Source organism: Canis lupus, chromosome 8, assembly GCF_003254725.2.
Source record: "Canis lupus dingo isolate Sandy chromosome 8, ASM325472v2, whole genome shotgun sequence".
Taxonomy (NCBI): Eukaryota; Metazoa; Chordata; class Mammalia; order Carnivora; family Canidae; genus Canis; species Canis lupus.
Window position 1 is genome coordinate 2,331,963 of NC_064250.1, and position 21,888 is coordinate 2,353,850.

The window sequence follows — 21,888 nt, forward strand, 5'->3', positions numbered from 1 at the left end:
AGTTAAAGAAGAAATAATACTTATTCTACTAAAGCTATTCCAAAGGACAGATGGAAAGAATGCTTCCCAAGTTGTCCTATGAGACCAGCAATACCTTGACCCCAGAACTAGACTAAGACCCCATCAAAAAGAATAATTACGGACCAATATCCCTGATGAGCATGGATGCAAAAATTTTCACCAAGATACTAGCCAACTGGATGGAACAGTACATCAAGAGGATTATTCACCAGGACCAAATGAGATTTATCCCTGAGGTGCAAGAGTGGTTCACCAGTCCTAAAACAGTCAATGTGATAATCATATCAATAAAAGACAAGAACCATGTGATCCTCTCAATAGATGCAGAGAAAGCATTTGACAAAATACAGCATCTGTTCCTGAGAAAACTCTTCAAAGTGTAGGGATAGAAGGGACATATCTCAATATCGTTAAAGCCACCTATGAAAAGCCCACAGTGAATATCATTCTCAAGGGGGAAAAGCTGAGAGCCCTTTCCCTAAGGTCAGGAACATGACAGGGATACCCACTCTCACCACTTAGCACATGAAAGTATTGAAAGGCATTCAAATTGGCAAAGAAGAGGTCAAAATCTCCTTCTTCGCGATGACATGATACAGTATCTGGAAAATCCAAAAGACTCCACCCCAAGATTGCTAGAACTCATACGGCAATTTAGCAATGTTGCAGAATTAAAATTAATGCACAGAAATTGGTTGCATTTTTATACACTAATAATGAGACTGAAGAAAGAAAAATTAGGGAATCAATTCCATTTACAGTTGTGCCTCAACCTGTGAGATAACTAGAAATAAACACAATCAAAGAGGTAAAGGATTTATGCTCTAAAAGTACAGAACACTCATGGAAGAAATCAAGGAAGAGATAAAGAGATGGAAAAACATTCCATGAACTGGAGGTTATTATGCTGAGTGAAGTAAGTCAATCGGAGAAGGACAATCATCATATGGTGTCACTCATATGAGGAATATAAGAATTAGTGAAAGGGATTAAAAGGGAAAGGAGGGAAACTGAGTGGGGAAAATTAGAGGGGGTGACAAACCATGAGAGACTCCTAACTTAGGGAAACGAAAACAGAGTAGTAGGAGGGCAGGTGGGCGAGGGGATAGGGTAGCTCGGTGATGGGCATTGAGGAGGGCACTTGATGGGATGAGCATTGGGTGTTATGCTATATGGTGGCAAAATAAATTTAAGTAAAATAAAACATACACAAATGTTCATCGCAGCTTTATTTTATTTACAGTCACCCTGCGGCTAGTTGACATGGTCATCAATAGATGAATAAACTCCTCGTTTTATAGGCATAGGATGGGATACTACACTGCAACAAAAGGAACAAAGTCTTGATAATTATGACTATGGAAGAATCTCAAAATAAGTGTGCTGAGAAGAAGCCAAACCAGAGTGCATGTGATTCCGTTTATACAAAATTATAAAACATGCAAACTAATTCATAACAAAAAGGTTCCCTGGAAATGGGTGTATTGATGGTTGAGAGAAGGATGACAAAGAGATTAAGAAGAAAAATTTGCGGTGAAACATATGTTCATTATCTGGATGCGGTGATGGCTTCACAAGTGGATACACGCACCACATCTTATAGTATCGTTCAATTTGGTGCAGTTTATTGTTATGTAAATTATCTATTAATAAAGCCATTAAATATCCACGTTTAGTATGCAGCATCTTCCCTCACTCTTGTACAAATCTTCTCATGTGACATAAATGCAAAATATTTCTCCCACGGGTTTTGATTGCCCTGAAACTACATTTTTTAAAGTTATACACGATGTCTTCCTGCATCTATGTACTATATTGTTTATTTTCAACCATCATGATTCCAACCTATTTCACATTGTCCTTGCATATCTGAATAGAAGTTTGTAGGTGCTTGTCCAAAATTCCTTTGTAGCATAGATTTGAGGCAGGTTTCTGACAATATTTGGAAGGTGGAGGGGAAGCGAAGAGATACCTGACCTAAAACAGGATCCAAGCCTAAATTTCTTACTCCTCTCTGCATCTGGGAAACCGTTACACTATGTTGGCTCTGAACTCATAAAGTTCTTGACCTGAATGTGTGGGGAGTCACCTCCAGGAAACAACTGCGCTAAGCTTCTGAATGTATCCAGGAATAAATGTTTACAGAACTTTATGAAAGTTCTGTAAGACTCCAACTTTTTCCTAATAATCCTGATTTCTTCCCTTGTGGGGAAAATTATTTGATTAATATTTGGCAACGGATTAAAAAAATCATTCATGGATGATGTATCTTTTGTCTAGAATTCCTACTTTTCACTTTTAAATGATACTGAAACTTAGGAATAGTTGAATATGAAAACATTTGGATATAGAATGCAGTGATTTTCTTCAGAAAAACTTATTCAAAAGATATATTATTATTGTTGGTATTATTTTAGAACCACTTAAATACTGTATTTCAAGTAAAGACCATTTGTTCATTACGTTGTGTAACTTAACCAACAATTAGTGAGTGCTTAAAAACCGACAGTCACTATTCTCAGTTTAGGAGTATGGTGCCAAAATACACAGAATCAATCAGCAATTTCTTTTCTTCTTATTACCTTTTCTGTAATCAACCCTGACCACTTTTCTGACAGACGGTGCATTATAGGCTGGCCAACATGGGTATATGAGAATATTATAAAGTACTGTTGTGAAATGCTTTAGTACATGGTTACCCTGCCAGCTACCAAATCCCCCGGGATGATGTGTTACGGAACTTCCATACCAGGGAGTGTCTGAAGAACAAAATGGACTTGAGAGGTTAGGCTGTTGTTTTTCAGAGTTCCAAGTGCCACCTGAAGCCTGACATGGGCCTCAGAAGTCAGGGATCAAACAAGGTTGGGGAGTTTGGGAGGACCCTGACCAACATAGTTCATTCAGTGCCTGTCCACCAGGGGGTGCAGCTTCCTACCACAAACACTACCCTGGGTGAAATGAGGGCTTCCCCTGATCATTTCCCTCACACCACGTTTCTTCACGTTGAAGAGCGATGAACATTATTTCATGTTCACTGTCATGTCATGTCATTTCAGTGACACTCCAGAGATGAAGTGTCCTCCAGGCTTTGTGATTGCCCTATTCTTCATGGTTGGTAGGTAAAATGTCTCTTAAAATTTAAATTTATTTTTTTCCACTATGTCAGCAAAACTGAAGTTAACTATTATTTTCTCTAAGAGCTTCATGCCCAAGGTGACACAGATCTCTTTTCTTTTTCCCCCAGGACAAACCGATGGAGACTCAGTGAACCAGACGGAAGGCCAAGTGACCCTCTCAGAAGAGGCCTTCCTGACTATAAACTGTACCTACTCAGCAACAGGATCCCCCACTCTATTCTGGTATGTCCAGTATCTGGGAGAAGGGCCACAGCTCCTCCTGAAAGCATTAAGAGACAAGGAAAAAGGAAGCAGCAAAGGTTTTGAAGCCACCTTGGACAAAACATCCAGATCCTTCCACTTGAAGAAAGGCTCGGTGCAACTGTCAGACTCAGCTGTGTACTACTGTGCCCTGAGAGACACAGTGATAGGGACTGCAGGGGGAGCTGGGTGCAAACTCTGAGCAGAGCAGGGCCTGGATGCCGAGCCTCTCTGACTGATCCACTCTGGTTCCAGCACAGCCTGTGGCTGTTTGTCTCTCAGTGTCTGGTTGTTATAAAGTCAGAAAAATGGCTGGAGCTTAGGAACCAGAAGTGACATTCCACAACATTAACTGTTCATTAGTGATATTAAAAATACTTTGATGCCAAGAGTCCCTCATCCAGGGTGTAAGAAATTTCAAGATAAATCCATGTAACAATGAGGTGGCACCTGCCTGATTCTTGCTGTGAGAGTCCAGCCGCACAAGTTGATCAGACAATCCTGGTGGGTAGTACTGTGCCTTTTGACACTTTTAGAAAGACAAGGTGTGCCCAAGATCGTGGCTTCTGCCCATTGTCTTCCTGATGGAGTATGACGAGAGAGGTGATGGGAGAGCTAGAGCTCCCAAACTCAGTTTCAGTAAAGAAGGGAAGGGAAGAAAGGAATAGGAACAGGAAGAAAGAGGCCAGGGACTTCTGCCCTGCTTTCTTCTCTGGGATATCAGATGGTAGACACAGGCTGGTGTTCAAAATGAAGGCATGGGGGCAGAAACAGAATCATGAAAGGGTTCATGTCCTGGCCACTGAAATAGATCAGTTGGCTCTCTGGCTAGGAACTGAAGGGAGACTGTTCTCGGTGCCCAGGAAATATGGTGAGAGAAAATGTTCTTGCACTGCTATTTCCTGACAATATAAATCAATAGATGACACAGAGAGGGAACGATACATATTTCTGTAAGTCCTGGTTGCAGCCTCTCACAGAGGGCCACAAATCATGGGATTGGGAGAACGTATGGGAGTAAGTGAAATTGTGTGAAGAATAATAGAAAAGCAAGGTGTGTATTGCATTGCCAGACTTTGCCAATGATTTTGAAATCTTCTTCTTTTAAAAATTATTCTTAAATATTTATTTATTTATTTTAGAGGGAAAAGGTGAGGGAAAGCTAGAGCGGAGAGTGGCAGAAGGAGAGAGAGAGAGAGAATCTCAATCACACTCTCCCTTGAGCACAAAGCCCAAAAAGGGACTGGATCTAAGGACCTGAGATCACGGTCTGAGTGAAAGCCAAGAGTCAGTCATTTGCTTACCTGATCCATTCTGGTGCCATGAAACCTTCTTTAATTACTATCTCCTGTTATTAATGAGCTATGATCAGAATATTAATATATTTCCTCATTATTATATATTGTACACTTAAATTAATTTTTAATTGGTTTAAAATATAATTTTTCAAAGCTCTATAAATTCAAATGCATGTCAAAATGTATTTTAAATAATTCAAAATATTATATAATAAGAATATTTCTCAGACATTTTGATAAAATTGTAGACTAGGGGCGTTTGGCTGACCTGCTCAGTAGAGCTGCAATTATGGATCTCAGGGTTGTAAGTTCAGGCCCCATGTTGGGTGTTGAGATTACTTAAAAAGAAAGTCTCTAAAAATACCCCTGGGAGATTGCTAATACACATTTATCTCTTGATTTCTCAAAAACTCTATTAAAAATATAGTAAAGATACTTCAAAGGGCTGAAATGCAAACCCAAAGAGAAGTATGACAGAAGCTATCATCACACAGTGACGCCAAGCAATTTTAGAGAATGAGGTGTGTATGGTGAAAGGCAAACTTGCATGAAGGACTAGATTGGGAGAAAGTTGAGCTTAGCGTGGAAGTACCTCAGTGTGTGCTGTGCCCCCAGAATGGGACAGGGAGAAGAAGCACCATGGTTTTTTAGGTAATTAAGGAAGATGGTGTTGCCCACATTGGTGGGTATGTATGTGTGTGCGTGTGGGTGTGTGTGTGTGTTTGCCTGTGTTGAAGGTATGGGAGTGGAGGGAAGTGAAATATGTGGATTGAGTGAGAATATTTCTAAGTCACAGAACAGCCATGCACTCCACAGCCTTTCATAGGAAACAACGATCACTTTCTCAACCCAGCAGAAGATTGGAAGTTGGTTTTTGAGCAATTGAAAGGCACACAATAAAAAATTTCCCCCAAATGTTGTGTATTACTAAGCTTTTTGACTTTTGCTCACCATTAGACTTTCCTTCCCTTAGGGATGTTCTTCCCTTCCTCTGTCTAGCCCCTGGCAGTCCATGATCTTTTTACTGTCTCCACAGTGTTGTCTTTCTCAAGAATGTCACATACTAGGTAGCAAACAGAATGTAGCCTTTTCAGACTGGCTTCTCTCACTTAGAAATACGCAGGTAAGTCTCCTCCATGTCTTTCCGTGGCTTGATGGCTCATTTCTCTTCAGCACTGAGTACAATACCCTTGTCTGGCTGTACAATAGTTTCCTTACCCTTTCTTCTACTGAAAGACATCTTCCTTGCTTCTCTATTTTGGCAATTGTGACTAAAGCTGCTATAAACAGTTGTGTGCAAGTTGTTGTGTAGACAGACGTTTCCAGCTCTTTGGGTAAACCCCAAGGGTTGTCACTGCTAGATCATATGGTAGGAGTCTGTTTGGTTGTGTAAGAAACTGTTACCCCTGAGTTTCAACGTGGCACTATAGTTGCACGTTTGTGTCAGCCACAAATGAGGCCTCCTGGGCATCCTTGACTGTGTTAAAAGAAAAAAAAAAAACAGACCAGCCTTGAAAATTCCCTGGGCAAAGAGCATGAGGAAATCAGCTTAGTCCTACAAATAAAGCTTAATTTAACTTATTTTGCACGACTAAGTTGACCTGTATCATTTTTTGCTATGCTTCTGGAAATCATAAGCAAAACTTGCACTGTTTGTTTCCCAAGTTTCATGTGAGATGCCCACTGACTAATTTCTGATATTATAACCAATCCTTGTAAAGAAGAGACAGTCAGTGTCGCCTCAGTATCTAAGTTGCTTTCTAACAATATACTCCTGAGCTTCATTCCATGTTTTGGTTTTAGCGCTCCCTGTTAATGAGTGTGCCTTTTCGGGGTGTGCACATGATACTTTTACTAATTACTATCTTGTAGTGTCTATTACTCATGATTTTGTAACATCTACTATCATTACTATCTTGGTGAAATTCATGGGATTTACTTGGGCTACTTGTAATTTTTGGACACCAGCACTGGTAGCATCAGTGTTGTGGTGTCTTCCTTTTTCAAATTGAATTTATAACATGAGAAAACACTTACCGTTAAGATACAGCCTCTTTCAATTTTAAGTGTACAATACATGGATGTTGACTATGGGTACAATGTTTAAAGTGACTCTCTGTTCTTTTACCTTGCTCATGAATTAGTATCCCCCCATTACCCCAACCCCAGAGCTCATGGCAGCTCTTCTTTGATTCTCTCTTTGATTCTAGCAGTTTGACTATTTTAGACACCATATTTAAGTGAAATCATGCAATCTTTGTCTTTTCGGACTGGCTTAATTCAGTTAGAATAATGTCCTCAAGATTCATCCATGTGGTTGCATATTATCATTTTTTAAATAATAAATTTATTTTTTATTGGTGTTCAATTTGCCAACATACAGAATAACACCCAGTGCTCATCCCAACAAGTGTCCCCCTCAGTGCCCGTCACCCATTCACCCCCAGCCCCCGCTCTCCTCCCCTTCCACCACCCTTAGTTCATTTCCCAGAGTTAGGAGTCTTTATGTTCTGTCTCCCTTTCTGATATTTCCCACACATTTCTTCTCCCTTCCCTTATATTCCCTTTCACTATTATTTATATTCTCCAAATGAATGAGAACATACACTGTTTGTCCTTCTCCGATGACTTACTTCTCTCAGCATAATACCCTCCAGTTCCATCCACGTTGAAGCAAATGGTGGGTATTTGTCGTTTCTAATGGCTGACGAATATTTCATTGTATACATAGACCACAGCTTCTTTATCCATTCATCTTTCGATGGACACCGAGGCTCCTTCAACAGTTTGGCTATTGTGGACATTGCTGCTAGAAACATCGGGTGCAGGTGTCCCGGCGTACCTAACTTTTTGATGTTTCGATGAAGTAGAGTTTTTAGACATGGACAAGGAATAAAACCATAGAGAAGACTATATGTTACCTAAGTAAGTCTGTGGATTCAGCCAAATAATTTAGTCATTTGACAGAGTTTACTATTTTGTTCATGTGGTTGCATGTTGCTGGATTTCCTTTTTTCTTTTTAAGGCTGAATAGTGCTCCACTTATGTGTATATACCACATTTTCTCTATCCATTCATCTGTCGATGGACATTCAAATTGTTTATCCATCTTGGCGTATTGTGAACACTGCTCTAGGGAACATAGGAGTGATTGATATCTCTCTAGAGTGTGCTTTCAATTCTTTTTGATAAAGACTCAGAAGGTGGAATTACTGGATCGGTTGATAGCTGTATTTTAAACTTCTTGAAGAGCCTCTATATTGTTTTCCATGGTTGCAACACTGTGAATTCTCACCAAAGTGTGCGAATATTCCATCTCTTTCACGTTCTTGGAACATGTGTATGTTGTGTTTTTGATAAGAGCCATCATTTTGTTTTAGTGTTTAAAGTATGGATATACCCGATACGTTATCGTAAAAGTCACGGCAAATATATTGAGATTGTCGTCATTAAAAAGGAACTAGAAACTTCCACATGTTTAAAGTATGTGCTTTTTTTTGCGAAGTTCTGGCTATACCACCATGTTAAATCTGAAATACTGAATAGGACTGTCCATTTTCATGTAATTGCATGACTGTAGAAGGTGCTAATTCACTGGGGCTCTGATTTGCATTTTCCTGATGAACAGTGAGTATTTGCTCAGATACTTGTTGGACATTTGAAAGTCTTCTTTAAAGAAATGTGTGTTCTAGTCCTTAGACCATTTTTAATTGGCTTATTGGTGTCTAAAAACTGCTATTTTAGGAATTCCTTCTGTAGTTTGATATGAGCCTCTTATCATATATGTGGTTTGCAAATATTCTCTCCCATTCCATGGGATGACTTTTGATGTTGTTGATTGTTTCCCTTGTTGTACTGAGGTTTTTAGTTTGATTTATTTTTTATCCTCTGACATTTAAAATTTAATTTAATTTAATATAATTTTAAAAGATTTTATTTATTCATTCATGAAAGACAGAGCGAGAGGCAGAGACAGAAGCAGAGGAGAAGCAGGCTTCCCATAGGAGCCTTATGTGGGACTCGATCCCAGGACCCGAGGATCACTAGCCTTAGCTGAAGGCAGATGCTGAAGCACTGAGCCACCCAGGCGTCCTGTATTTTCTACCTTTTAAAAAAAATAGATCTTCCCTTTAGCAGTAACTAGTTTGCTGGCTAGGGGTTCTCTTAGATCTAATTTGACTGCCTCTTCGGCTAGCCTGAACTGTTTCGGCATCTCTCTGATGGTTCTGTGTATTTGGCAGGTTAGGACAGGCCTTTAGACTTTGTACACTGGGGCAGCAGGTAAATCCCATCCTATCTGCTCACCTTTCTTGATTGTCTTCTTTTCGGTTTGCTTCTTTTTTTTTTTATCTTTATTTATTTATTCATGAGAGAGAGAGAGAGAGAGAGAGAGAGAGAGAGAGGCAGAGACACAGGCAGAGGGAGAAGCAGTCTCCATACAGGGAGCCTGACATGGGACTCCATCCCAGGTCTCCAGGATCACACCCTGGGCTGAAGGCGGCACTAAACCGCTGAGCCACCTGGGCTGCCCCTCGGTTTGTTTCTTAAGCGATATGGAGCAATAGTTGTTTTGGTTTAATAACTTCTTTTTATCTATGTTTTGATTAGTGATATATTTGGAGTAATTTCAAATATTTTGGTTTTGCTCTATATGCTTCACTTCTTCCTTTTCTCTTCTGTTGGACTGATAAACGTTTCTCCTTTTCTCTGTTGATTTGGGAAAAGTAAAGTGCCTTTCTCTCTAATGACAATAGAAAGTGGAAACTGGGGCAGCCTCGGTGGCTCAGCGGTTTAGTGCCGCCTTCAGTCCAGGGCCTGATCCTGGAGACTCCGGATCAAGTCCTACATCAGGTTCCCTGCATGGAGCCTGCTTCTCCTTCTGCCTGTGACTCTGTCTCTGTGTCTCTCTCTCTGTGTCTCTCATGAATAAATTAATAAAATCTTTAAAAAAAATGAAAACTGTCAAAGAGAATGATCAGAAGATGAATTATTTTCTTCTTCCTCAGACTCTTTGTCCCGACTTTCCGGTACTTGGAGTAATTTTCACCTGCTAGCCTCAGGGCATATTCATTCAGGTTTTCGTCATCTCTGTTCTAGGAAGATCATGTGCCCATATGAGGAATGTTTGATAGGGTTTATTTTAGTTCAATATTTCATAGATTAAATAATCTTAAGCTTGAATCAGTAAAGGTAAGGATGTAGAATTGGAAATATAGCCATAATATGGAATATAATGTAACAGACGGTTGATTATAGGTTAATATATTAGGACCAACACGATTTCCTATTGAGATTTTAAAGCAAGTTACAGAAGGGTAGACCCAGAATGTATATTTGTATTATAATAAAGTATGATAAACTATTATGTATTTTCTGGTGATTTTAACCTAGTAAAAGATGTGGAAACATTAACTCCAAATCGTCAAGATGAAGAAAAAAATAGGGTGGTAAGTGATGAAAAGGTCAGAATTCGGAGGGGTAGAAAACGGGATTTTACTTTGTAGGTAATGTTTGATTACTCTTAGTAATTCATGTACTCACAAATTCCTCCTATTGTTAAAACAATAAAAATCATAAAAGCCAGCATAAAAGTTTATCCATCTTGTCCCCTATTCTCATCACGAGAAAGTAGAAAAGAGAATAGTCACCTTCTTCTTAAGATTTTGTCCAAACCTAAACTATACATATTCTCCTTCCTCCGGTTCACATAGTTTTTAGTTTTCACTCCACTTAAGGTCCTACTCGTTGACTCTACTATAGGTATGTATATGTTGGTTTTCTCTGTACATTGTACGTTTTCCACTTTTATATGTTTTATTAGTTTGTTGTTCTATTTTTAATTTCAAAAAGTTAACACACAGGGTTATATTTTTCAGGTGTACAATATAGCGATTCAACACTTCCACAGAACACCCGGTGCTCATCAGGACACGGGCACTCCCTCATCCCTTCATGTATTGAACCCATCCCGCGGCCCTCTCCCTCTGGTAACCATAGTTTGTTCTGTTTAATAAAGCATCTGGTTCTCGATTTATCTCTCTCTATCATATTTTTGCCATTTACTTGTTTGGTTTGTTTCTTAAACTCCACATGAGTGAATCATAGGTTTTTTGTCTTTCTCTGACTGGCTTATTTCCCTCAGCATTATACTCTCTACCACCAGCCACATAGTGACAAATGGCAAGATTCCATTATTTCAGATGGTTGAATAATAGTCCAGTAAAATTTTATATCTTCTGAACCTTTAGGAAATTACAGTGTTGAAACTAAATGCCCTGTAATATTTATGGATTTCTTTTGAACGAAGGTAAGGAAATCAAATAGCACAAGATGAGATTTACTAAATTAATTTCCAATATCAGTTTCCGTACAATTCTATTTTAAAAGTAAGATTTGGTTCACTTTTAATACCCATTCAATCTAAGCAGTTATCTTCTTCTCTGACCAACTGCATTTCCTTCATCAGGAAGCTTGGAATGAATGGGGCAGGGGATCTGTGCCTGCTGATTACCTGGTCTGAGGTGTCTTTGCTGACTGTTTGAGTCCTCTAGGGGGCACTGCGGGCCGTACAAGACACCAAGACTTTCTGATGATCCAGGGTTGAATGTTAGTTAAGGAGAGAACAGAAGTCAAGTGAGCCAGTCCATTATGGATAGCAAAGATGGCGGGTGGGGGGTGGAAGGGTGGAAGGAATCTGTGTCAGTTAATCTCATGTTTTCAGCTCTGCCATTTCAACTTCAGACATGTCGAGGCCATGACCCTATATCCAAGTAATTATTCTCAGAACAGGGTAGGATTTTTCTGGGCATTGTGATGTCACCATGGAAGCTCAATAGAAAACATGGTTTACAAGCTGCCAATTGTTATGAATAAAATCCCCGAAAATTACTGCCATTGAAATTTTTTCAATACCGCAGATATCCTCCCTCTTCGTACATCCATGCTGAGAGTGGAGAGAACAAGAATGTAGAGAAGAAGAAGAGAGGAAAAAGTAAGGAACAGAAATAGAAGGAAAGGTAGAGGACAATGTTGACTTTGACCGGCCATGTGTGACTTGGCCAGACTCAGCTGTGTAAGTGAGCAGGTGTCCACCAGTTGCACAGGAGACTAAGAGAGCTGGAAATTAAATTAGAGAGGACGTTATGCAGACATCTTATTTTTCACTGACCAAATTCTGTTTGGAATCATTATCTATGCAGATGGGAAATGTCTCTATTGGTTTCTAGAACTATCTTGATATCAGGAAATTGTAGGTATTTCTGCAATACCCAATGCAAACTATCAGATGGTTCACCACGATCAACTATTTTTATATAACTGAATTCTCACATTGTCTGTCCAATGATGCAATTTTGGGAATGGAGTCACTCTTCCCTATGATTTATCAAGATTCTGCAAAACCCAGAGACGCTGGCACTTCTAGAAATACCATCCAGCTTTCCTCACACACTAACCCATACATTGCTTACGTAAAGTGTTTATGAAGAGAAAAAGAACTCTTATATCTTTCTATATTGGAAATATTGCCCCTCTCCCTCGGCAGTGTTGGCAAGTGCAATTTTGAAGACATTACTGTGCAGTGTCACTGGGGCACTGTGGGAGGAGTCTCGAGGTTTGTGACTGATGAGACTGAGGTGTGATTGGCGCCCCATGATTCTAGTGGAACAGATTGAGTGTAAGAACAGAGTTTCTCTAGACCTGGACTCTACACTCTGTAGAGTAGGGGTGAAGGCACGTCATTGACTAGACACGGAATCATGAAGAGACACTGGGATGCTCTGCTGGGGCTCCTGTGGGTCCATGTTTGCTGTGAGTGAGGCGATCCAGAATGGGGCCAGGGGAGTGGTCCAGGGAGCTGACACTGAGCTAGAGGGTCCTATATGCTCAGTGGTGTTTCTTGGGATGTTTAGAGATTGAAAGCTGCATCAGTGCTCTCCAGTGATATCGTTTGTGTTTATTTTCTTTTTCTAGCAGTAGTGACAGGGATGAAGGTGGAGCAGAGCCCTTCAGCCCTGAGCCTGCAGGAGGGAGCCAGCTCTATTCTCAAGTGCAATTACTCTAGCGCAGTGAAGAGTGTGCAGTGGTTCCGACAGAATCCCGGGGGCGGCAGCCTCACCAGGCTGTTTTACATAGCTTCAGGGATGAAGCAGAGCGGGAGGCTAAACTGCACACTGAATGCTAAGGAACTGTTCAGCACCCTCCACGTCGCGGCCTCTCAGCTGGAAGACTCAGCCACCTACCTGTGTGCGGTGGAGGCACAGTGCTCCCTGGTGATCTGCAGCCTGCCCCCAAACTGCAGGTGGGTCTGCAGCACCAGCACTTCCCTGGGGAGGGCATTTGCCCCCACAGCAGCCTGTGTAGTTTTACAATTTCAGCTTTCTCTTACAATACTTTTTTCCTCCTAAACTTAGGTGCATCAGTGCTGTTAGACTTACTTTCCTTGCCCTTTTTCTTCCCAGAAAATTCTTTGTAGGTAAAAAACTCTATGAAGGAGCTGGAAGCAAATGACTAGAGATGCGCATATCCAATGCCGTGATAAATAGATCTCTGGCGCTACCCCTAAGTACCTGTAAAATAATAGAAATTGAACAGGCTTAAAAAAATGATACCCGTCAACAGATAGAAATACCGAGATTCTTTCTTAGCCTAGTAGGTGGTCCGTGTTCAAGGAAATGTGAAGAGAATGTGTACAATGTTCTTTTAAGTCTCTGTTAGCTTTTTCAGCTCTTGGGAATAGAAATAGAATTACGTATTTTTATTGAAGTCCAGGAATTCTACTTATCCCACTACATATATTTTCTGTTTCAGTAATATAATCCGTGGTAAAGAAGTAGTTCGTTTTATACATGAACAAAGGGAAGATTTTAGAGTGTAAGTGACTTGGTTGAGCTCATAGTATTCCTAAGTTAATAATCTGAGGTGACAGGAGAGCTTATCCTCTGAGTACCTGTTATTGAATGCCCTATAGAAGCACAAGTCTAAATGACTTCTACTGATCAATTTATATAATGTGTGGACATATATCACTGACCACGGTATATCCTTTTAAGGCATTCTTAAAGAGCACCTTGTGGAGAAGAGCTTGTGGAGATTTTCATTCTGTTCCATGAAAATGCATTGCTCTTCCTCACGTTTTGAATGAATCTATACTCATGATTTGTAACATCATTCTCAGGTTGGGAAAGGAGCAGAAAGCTTCCAAGACTGTGCAGAGGAATCTCTTCTCTGTTGTAGCCAGAGACAAAGACTTCTGAGACCAAACTCAAAGTTGAACCTATCATGTGGATCAATTACAGCAGAAATTGAATTCCAGCCTGTGCTGGTTTTTATGTTCATGCAGGACATTGGTAGGAAGGACTGAGACCCTGTAAAATCAGATGGAGGTAGCTGGACAGACTCGCAGTAGCTGGGAGCAGAGGTAGCTTCTCGAATATATGACCTGATAGTCACAGAGCCCACAACTCTCCCAAGGACCCCTGCCCTTCATTGAATGCTGTGAAATCCTAAGAATGTGTTGCAATTCCTAATGATTTTATCTTCGTACTTGTCTTTAATGAGTGAGTCCCAGAAGTGGGAGGAATAGGTGCCTGAGCAGACGCTATACATAGGGCAGCAGGACATAGGCAGGAACACGTGCAGGCTCAGGTTCTGGGTCACAGCAGGCTGTGTGTGAAGTGAGCTGTTGGCAGGACCACCTGCTGTGCCTGTGCCTGCTTTGGACTCTCTGGGGCTTTGGTATGCAGCAAGGGTGTAGTAAAGTTTGTTGGGAAATTACTACAAAGGAAAGTGTAAACATGGACATTTGAAAAAGGGATTTGGCAGTTTCCTACACAGCGAAACACTCATACTATGTGATCCAGCAGTAGCCTTCCAATTTCCCCAACAAGGTTGAAAATTTACGTGCGCACAGAGTTGTACACGGGTGTTTTATGGAAGTTTTATTCACATTTGCCAAAATGAGGAAGTAAGCAGTATATTCTTCAGGAGGTGAATGAATAAATAAATGGTGGTACGTTTAAGTACTGGAATATGGTTGACGCTAAAAAGACAGGAAGTATGAAGCCATGAAGAGACAGGGCAACCTCGTATACATTTTACTGTAAAAACAGCTAATCTGATAGGGCTATATAGAGTATGATATGATCCCATGATGTTCTGGAGAAGCCAGAAATATGGAGGTATTAAGATTGTGGTTGCCTAGTTTTGAGGGAGGCAGAGAGATGAATAGAGCCCAGGGTATGTTTAGTGGAGTGATCCTGCTCTGTATGATAGTAAGTGTTGGGTACATGCTTCATACATGTGTTCACACCATTAGAAAGTACAACAGCAAAAGGGAACCCTAGAATTATAGGCTTTGGGTGATATCCTTCATTGTGAAATTTGTCATGGGGAAGATGATAAATGGAAGGCTATGCCTGTGCAGGGGCAGGAGGTGCACTGGAAACCTCAGTACATTTGCCTAATTTTTCTTTGAATATTTTTTGAAATGGTTGAAAAGAAGAAATTTTTTATAAAATCAAATTCACGGGGTCCCTGGGTGGCATGGCGATTTAGCGCCTGCCTTTGGCCCAGGACGTGACCTTAGAGTCCCGGGATCGAGTCCCACGTCGGGCTCCCTGCATGGAGCCTGCTTCTCCCTCTGCCTGTGTCTCTGCCTCTCTCTCTCTCTCTCTCATGAATAAATAAATAAAATCTTAAAAAAAATCAAATTGAGAGATATAAAACTAATACGTAGTAAGAGTTAAACATTTTAGAAAATCACTTCCCTAGAAACCACCTAAACACACCTTTTCGCTGGTTTTTTTTTTTTTTTTTTTTTTTTTTTACTAAAGATGCCCAATTTTCTTTTCTTTCTTTCTTTTTTTTTTTCAATTTTCATTTTGAAATGATCTCGAAGATTTTCGAACCATCTCTGGCTGGACATTTTAAACCTTCAAACTAAATTTTCAGGAGAAAGCTGGATCCAGAAACTAACTAGGCTTTCTTAAAACTTACTTCTCACTTACCATATTAATAGCTCATCCACCTCCTCTAGATTGTTTCGTATGTGGAGATTCTTCCATTTTTCTGTACCGTATATGTAATCTATGTAAAGAAATATGTCCCCAGAAGAACATCCTACTTACCTAAGGCTCAGCCATGGAGCCCCCTGATCTCACTGCCTGTGAAGGACTTGACACTCAGTGAATAGAGTCCCATTTTATTCCATGTTAATATGGACTTAGTTCTCCTTGATAGATATTTGATGTCATAGGAGAAATGAAATCCAAGAGAGGATCTGGTTTTGAGGACTAAGTCCCAGTTTCTGAGGAGGCCTCAGGGTAGGTTAGGATCAACATCAAAACCACTAGATCACATGTGTTTGTGAAAATGGTCCTGGGGTTCCATGATGCCAGCAATTTCATCCCTTGATGACACCAGTCCAGAGTGCACACAACCAGGTCTCAATAAATATTAGCTTTGTTATGTAGTATAAAAGAAATTTAGAGGTGGAAGAGCCCTTAGAAGTTCTTTGGTCCAGCTTCATTTTATACAACAGAGACTGCATTCAGGATGACAGTATGGAACAATTAGGTAGTGAATGAGCTGGACAAGAAAGAGAGTGCATTTTCTCACTTCCTACCTAGAATTTTCTCCCCTGCCTTTTTGTTGTAGGACCATTGCTGGGTGAAGACAAAGTGTCTAATGCAAGCCCAGTCGTAGCTCTGCCGTGTGTGTCTGAGAAAGTCGTGGTCCAATCAGTTGGAATTCCTGAATGGAGAGTTCCAATTTGGGTAAATGTCTGGGACCTTGGGCAAGAAAGGAGACTGGGGCTGAGCCACTGTTATTCTACCAGGAAACTCATCCATCACTCACTGTTTCTGTAGGAGAAAGCGAATGGTGATGCTGCCATGTGAACACCTACATATATTTCTAAAGACTTTCCCCAACATAGCAAATAAATTTAGTATCCCAGATGGGCATCCCTTGAAGGAAGCATGAGTATTATAATCAAAACTACACTACTGTCTGCAGAAATGATCACTGGAACGGAGCACTCATGCAGCAGGCAGTCATTGAGATGACATAGATAAAGCTTTTCCTAGACAACTCTTTGACCTTAAGTCAAACAATATTGCATGAAATCATCATGGCGCTGGGAATTTCACACAACTTACCTTTCGATAGTTAATTCATAGAAGGAATCATTTATTGAAATGTTCACGTTCATATCATTATATTCTGTTATGAGAGCCACATGTGAAAAGTACAGATATTGACCTAAGTATCTTTCTCTGAGAAGAGGGAAATTTGCCCAGAAAGACTTGGAGAATTCTTCTTTTATGGGGAATAGGAGAGAGAATGGAAAATTCTCAGAATGAGAAGCTTTCCATGTATAAAAACAGATTTCATATATACACATATATTTATGTATTGAGTTGATATTCTTCACCATAACTGTCTTTAAATCTTTCAGAGTGGGAGAGGAGGAAGAAAGAGTAGTTTTATTCTTTGTCATTTCAGACGATCCATTTGTAGGAATCAAGGGACAGGAGCTTGACTTTTGGAAATGAGGTAGTCTTGGTTTTTCTGAGACCCTTTATCTTGATCATTCTTTAGGGCCAGGTTCCTGTTGGCACCATTCCCATAGCCCTCAGAATATAAGACATAAGCACTTTGCAGAATATAAGACAAAGAGCATTCAAGTGGTTTTACAGATTGACAGATTACTCTACAGAAATTTGTCCGTCAGGGGTACAATTAAGAGAAAATTATTTCCCTGATGAATGAGTCGAGATGTGGCCACTGACAGTAGTGCACCTGTGCTGACACAGAACACACACAGAGCATGTGGAGGGTTCATTCTAGTGCATTCTGATTGACCAGGCTCTGTCAGAAGCAGGAGCTTTTTCTTATTGGCTGGGTAGACAGTGTGGGAAAGTACTGTTAGAGTAAAGAAGGGGCAGCCTGAGAGGAGAAGGAGCTGAGCTGGCTGAAGGCTGCAATTCTGAAGCTCTGAAGCTGATCAGCATGAGAGGAGCCATGAAGACATCCATGAGAGCATTAATCACGTCCTTGTGGCTGCAGGTGAACTATGAATTGAGCGCTTATGGGAAAGAGAGGATATTAGTGGATATTCTTCAGAAGTCAAGAATGGTTTTACTCAGGCTTCCTCCAATTAGTGCAAAAAAGAGAATTTGGAAATATTATCACCTGGAATCTGCTCTGTTTCTTCTGACCTTTTCTTTCTGCATAGGGGTCAGCCAAGGAGAGAATGTGGAGCTGCATCCTTCTACTTTTATTGTTAGGAGGGAAACACCTCTGTCATCAACTGGAATTATCCAGACAGTGGCTCGGACAACTTCCCTTGGTATAAGCAAGAATTTGGGAAAGGTCCCCAGCTCATGATAGACATTCGTTCCTCTGTTGCCGAAAAAGAAGACCAAAGACTCACTGTTTTCTTGAATAGGATGGCCCAACACCTCTCCTGCACATCGCAGGCACCCAGCCTGAAGACTCACCTGTACTTCTGTGCAGCGAGCACACTGTGCTTCCGAGGCACCTGCTGCCTCCACTCAACCCTGTGTTATGGTTGTTGGTTATTTACTAATTGTCTTGTTCTTACTGGGAAACTCTTGAGATTAGATTCGTGTAAAATATTTTACACAGGGTGAGCTAGTGCTGTCACCCAACATGTCAGTACACTGGATTCTTTCCCTCCTTATAGTGCTAACTCCTGTGCAGTAGAATCAAGGCAATTCTTGATTGGTCCATTTCCCCCAAGCCTGAAAATGGAGTCAGAGGGAATCATGCTTCTATATTATTAGTTCACTTCATCTAAGGTCAACTTAGAAGTGAGAGAGAGGGTGCCATTTCTATAGGCCTGAATGCTTGATCACACAGGGGAAAATTGATGCGGTGAAAGAAAAAAAAATTGCTTTTTCCAGAGTGTGCAGAGAGTACATAGCTCAGATCCAGACACATTCAGACTTGAAAGCTTCACCATGGTTGGCGTATTTGTTTCCTCCTGCCTTGGGACAATGTGGTACAAACTCGATGGCCTCTCTTGATCCTATGAGGCCATACTGGGTGGTGAGAGTTTCCCTTTTGCTTGCTTTGTCAAGGATGTGTTGACTGAATTTGTATAATTTCTCCCAGTCTGGCAGAGTGAGGCTGCTTTCTGCACATGCTCACTAGCCACTTCTCGAAGCTCACTCTTCTTGTCCTCCTTGGTTGGGTGTGCTTGTAGCAAGCCACAAGGTGCGAGATGGATGGGTGAGGCACTCAGTGTTGTGTGTAGTGTTTACTTTAACTAGGTTTGTTTGCTGTGAGTCAGTTGTACTCACATTTAGTTTTCAGAGAGGCCTGCTCTGTGACGTAGTTTGTAGTAGTGTCCGTTCTATCTTATTAACAGCTGTGGCATAGGAGAGCTCAGTTTGCATACAGGAGGTTTACCTGCTTCCTACCTGTCTTATCCACTAGTGACCATACTTAGGAGCTCTTGGGGGGACACCGTGAAGGAGCAGGGAGTGGATTTTCCTCTTTGTGTGTTCCTGCCCCTCACTTCAACACTCTCTCAAAGCACTTTTTTGCCAACCTATGGCTCAGTGTGCACACTTCCCAGCACTCTTTGTTTGACCAATGTTCAACAGTGCAGTATCCTCTTTCTCTGTATTTCCTTCCTTCCACCTTAATTCCATTCCCATAGGACCTTAAAATTCCGATGGTAATGGATGGTTGATAATTGGTCTGGCACTGCAATACCCTCTTATATTTGCTTGGACGGCAGATCTGTAGTGTAGAAATCTTAACGAGTGTCACCTTGAAATTTTCTTATCATTTTATTCATTTGTTGGAGAGCAAGAGAGAGCAGGAGAGAACAGGAACTGGGGGGAAGGGCTGAGGGAGAGGGAGAAGCAGATTCTCTGTCAGGTAGGCAGCCGACACCAGGCTAGATGCAAGGACCCTGGGATCATGACCCAAGATGAAGGTAGATGCTTAACTCACTTAGCCACTCAAGAGCCCCTCCTCACGTTTTTTAAAATTTAATTATAAAATTCTATCATTTTAACATAGAGTTTTACTATTTCAACATTTTTTGTGTATATACTTCAGTAGTATTAAATCCATTACATTGTTGTTCAACCAGCACCTACCAGCCATTTCTAGAATACTTTTCATCTTGAGAAACTAAATATTTCTGCTCATTCAACCTTAACTCCCCATTATTCCATCCCTCCAGTCCTTGGAAAGTACCATTGTGCTTTCTCTTTCCATGTGTTTCACTACTTTAGATACCCAAAGAAGTGGAGTTATGCTATCTTGGTCATTTTGTGACGTTTCATTTGCCATAATGTCCTCAGGGTACATCCATCTTTTAGTATGTTGCCTAATGTCTTTGCTTTTTGAGGTTTAATAATACTCCAGTGCAGGGCATATCTCATTTTGTTTATCCATTACTATTTGTGATAGACCTTTTGGTTTCTTCCAACTTTTGGTAGAATCAGGAATACATAAACAATTCAATATTTTGGGTATTTTTATATACTGTCCTATTTTTGAGTATATAGCTGAAGTGGATAGCTGTGTAATAGGGCAATTACATTTCTAAATTTTTTAGAGACATTTATGCTTGTTAACTGGAAAAACTATGCTCCAGACTGTGTTATCACAAGCAACTTTCAAGGAACAGAGAGAGTGATCACTGGTCACGATTGAGGCACCAACATCTTGGTGCATCAAAAATCCTAGGAGAGTTTACAGTTTTGCTACCGTGCATTGTAGTAATCAGATGTCAATAATAGGTCTGAATGGAATTGTGAAGCCATGTCTCACTGATCACTGGTCGGCTCCTGAGTAGCAGTTTGGGTATGCCTTATAATATGTTTTCTTTCTTCTTTGGTAAAAGAGCCAAACCTGCAATTATTTAATTCTTCCTTATTTGCGTTAGTTCATTTGCATTAGTTCAATACGTTCAATAGTTCAATTAGTTCAATAAAGAATGTATAAAACACTGTTCTAAAATATTTCAAAGGCTTGGGAGGAAGTCATTTTGCTACGCTCTAGTGTCTCTCTCATTTTTTTTTCTGTCAACTATCTGTAGTGGCAGAAACAGGGAACAGGATTTTGCTATCATCCAGCTCTGTGTTGAAAACTGTTAACTCTGCCATTAAATTCTTGATACTTTTGAGCTTGATTCATTATGTGTAAAAATGGGAGAGTGATATTTTCTTTAATATTTTGTTATGAGAATTTATCGATGATATATCCAAAGTGATTGATAAGTACCAGATGAGTAATTTAGGAGGTTAATCTTAACAGATACTGTAAAAACATTTGATGAAACCTACAACCATTCCAAAGAGAAACTCCTAGTGAATAAGGAAGTGAGGGGAGTTTCTTCAATGAGAAAAAAGCTGAACCAAAATCTACATCAAATGTCATACTTGATGGGGAAAGTCCAAATGCTTTCTCCTTAGTGTCAGAAATAAAGGAAGATTTTTGGCTTTCATCACTTGTATTTTGATTTGAAGTAGAAATTACAGTCAATGCAATAAGGCACATAAAAGAAACAAAAGCCATATAGCTTGGAAAGGAAGAAGTGAACTTATATTTATTAACAGAGGGCATAATTGTGTGAAGAGAAAATGACAGGGAATCTACAAAGAAAGCTACTCGTATACATTGGTTTAAGAAGTTAAATGTAGGGATGCCTAGGTGGCTCAGCTTTTGAGCGTCTACCTTGCGCTCAGGGTGTGATCCCGGGTCCAGGGATGGAGTTCCACCTCAGGCTCCCTGAGAAGAGCCTGCTTCTCTCTCTGCCTATATCTCTGCCTCTCTCTGTGTGTCTCTCACGAATAAATAAATAAAATCTTAAAAAAAAGAAAATGAATTCTACACCTAACGTGTGATCCAGCCATTGTACTCTCAGAAATTGATCCAAGAGAAATGAGAGCATATGTCTAAAACATCTTGCACACAAATATTCACAGCAGCTTTATTTGTAAGAGCCCCACTAGCACGAATCCATATAGTCATCAACAGGTGAATAGACCACTTGTTTTATAGGCACAGGATGGGTTCTACACAACAACATAAGGAAACAAAGTCTTGATAATTATGACTATGAAAGAATCTCAAAATAATTATTCTGAGAAGAAGCCATGCAAAAGGGTACATATGATGCCATTTACACAAAATTACAAACTATG

At 40.3% G+C, this 21,888-nt stretch overlaps 2 gene segments (V, D, J or C); both read left to right on the plus strand.

Annotated features, from left to right (window-relative positions):
• The window catches only part of LOC112657482 (T cell receptor alpha variable 9-2-like), a 55,704-nt gene extending 51,972 nt beyond the window's left edge, over positions 1 to 3,732 (plus strand). The window contains 1 exon segment of the V gene segment in view: positions 3,266 to 3,732. Within this exon segment, the coding sequence occupies positions 3,266 to 3,600 (335 nt within the window).
• An 8,567-nt stretch (positions 3,733 to 12,299) lies between these two features.
• On the plus strand, positions 12,300 to 13,101 carry LOC112657950 (T cell receptor alpha variable 22-like). The segment is given in 2 exon segments: positions 12,300 to 12,505; positions 12,671 to 13,101. Coding segments are annotated over 2 exon segments (483 nt in total).
• Positions 13,102 to 21,888: the final 8,787 nt, after the last annotated feature.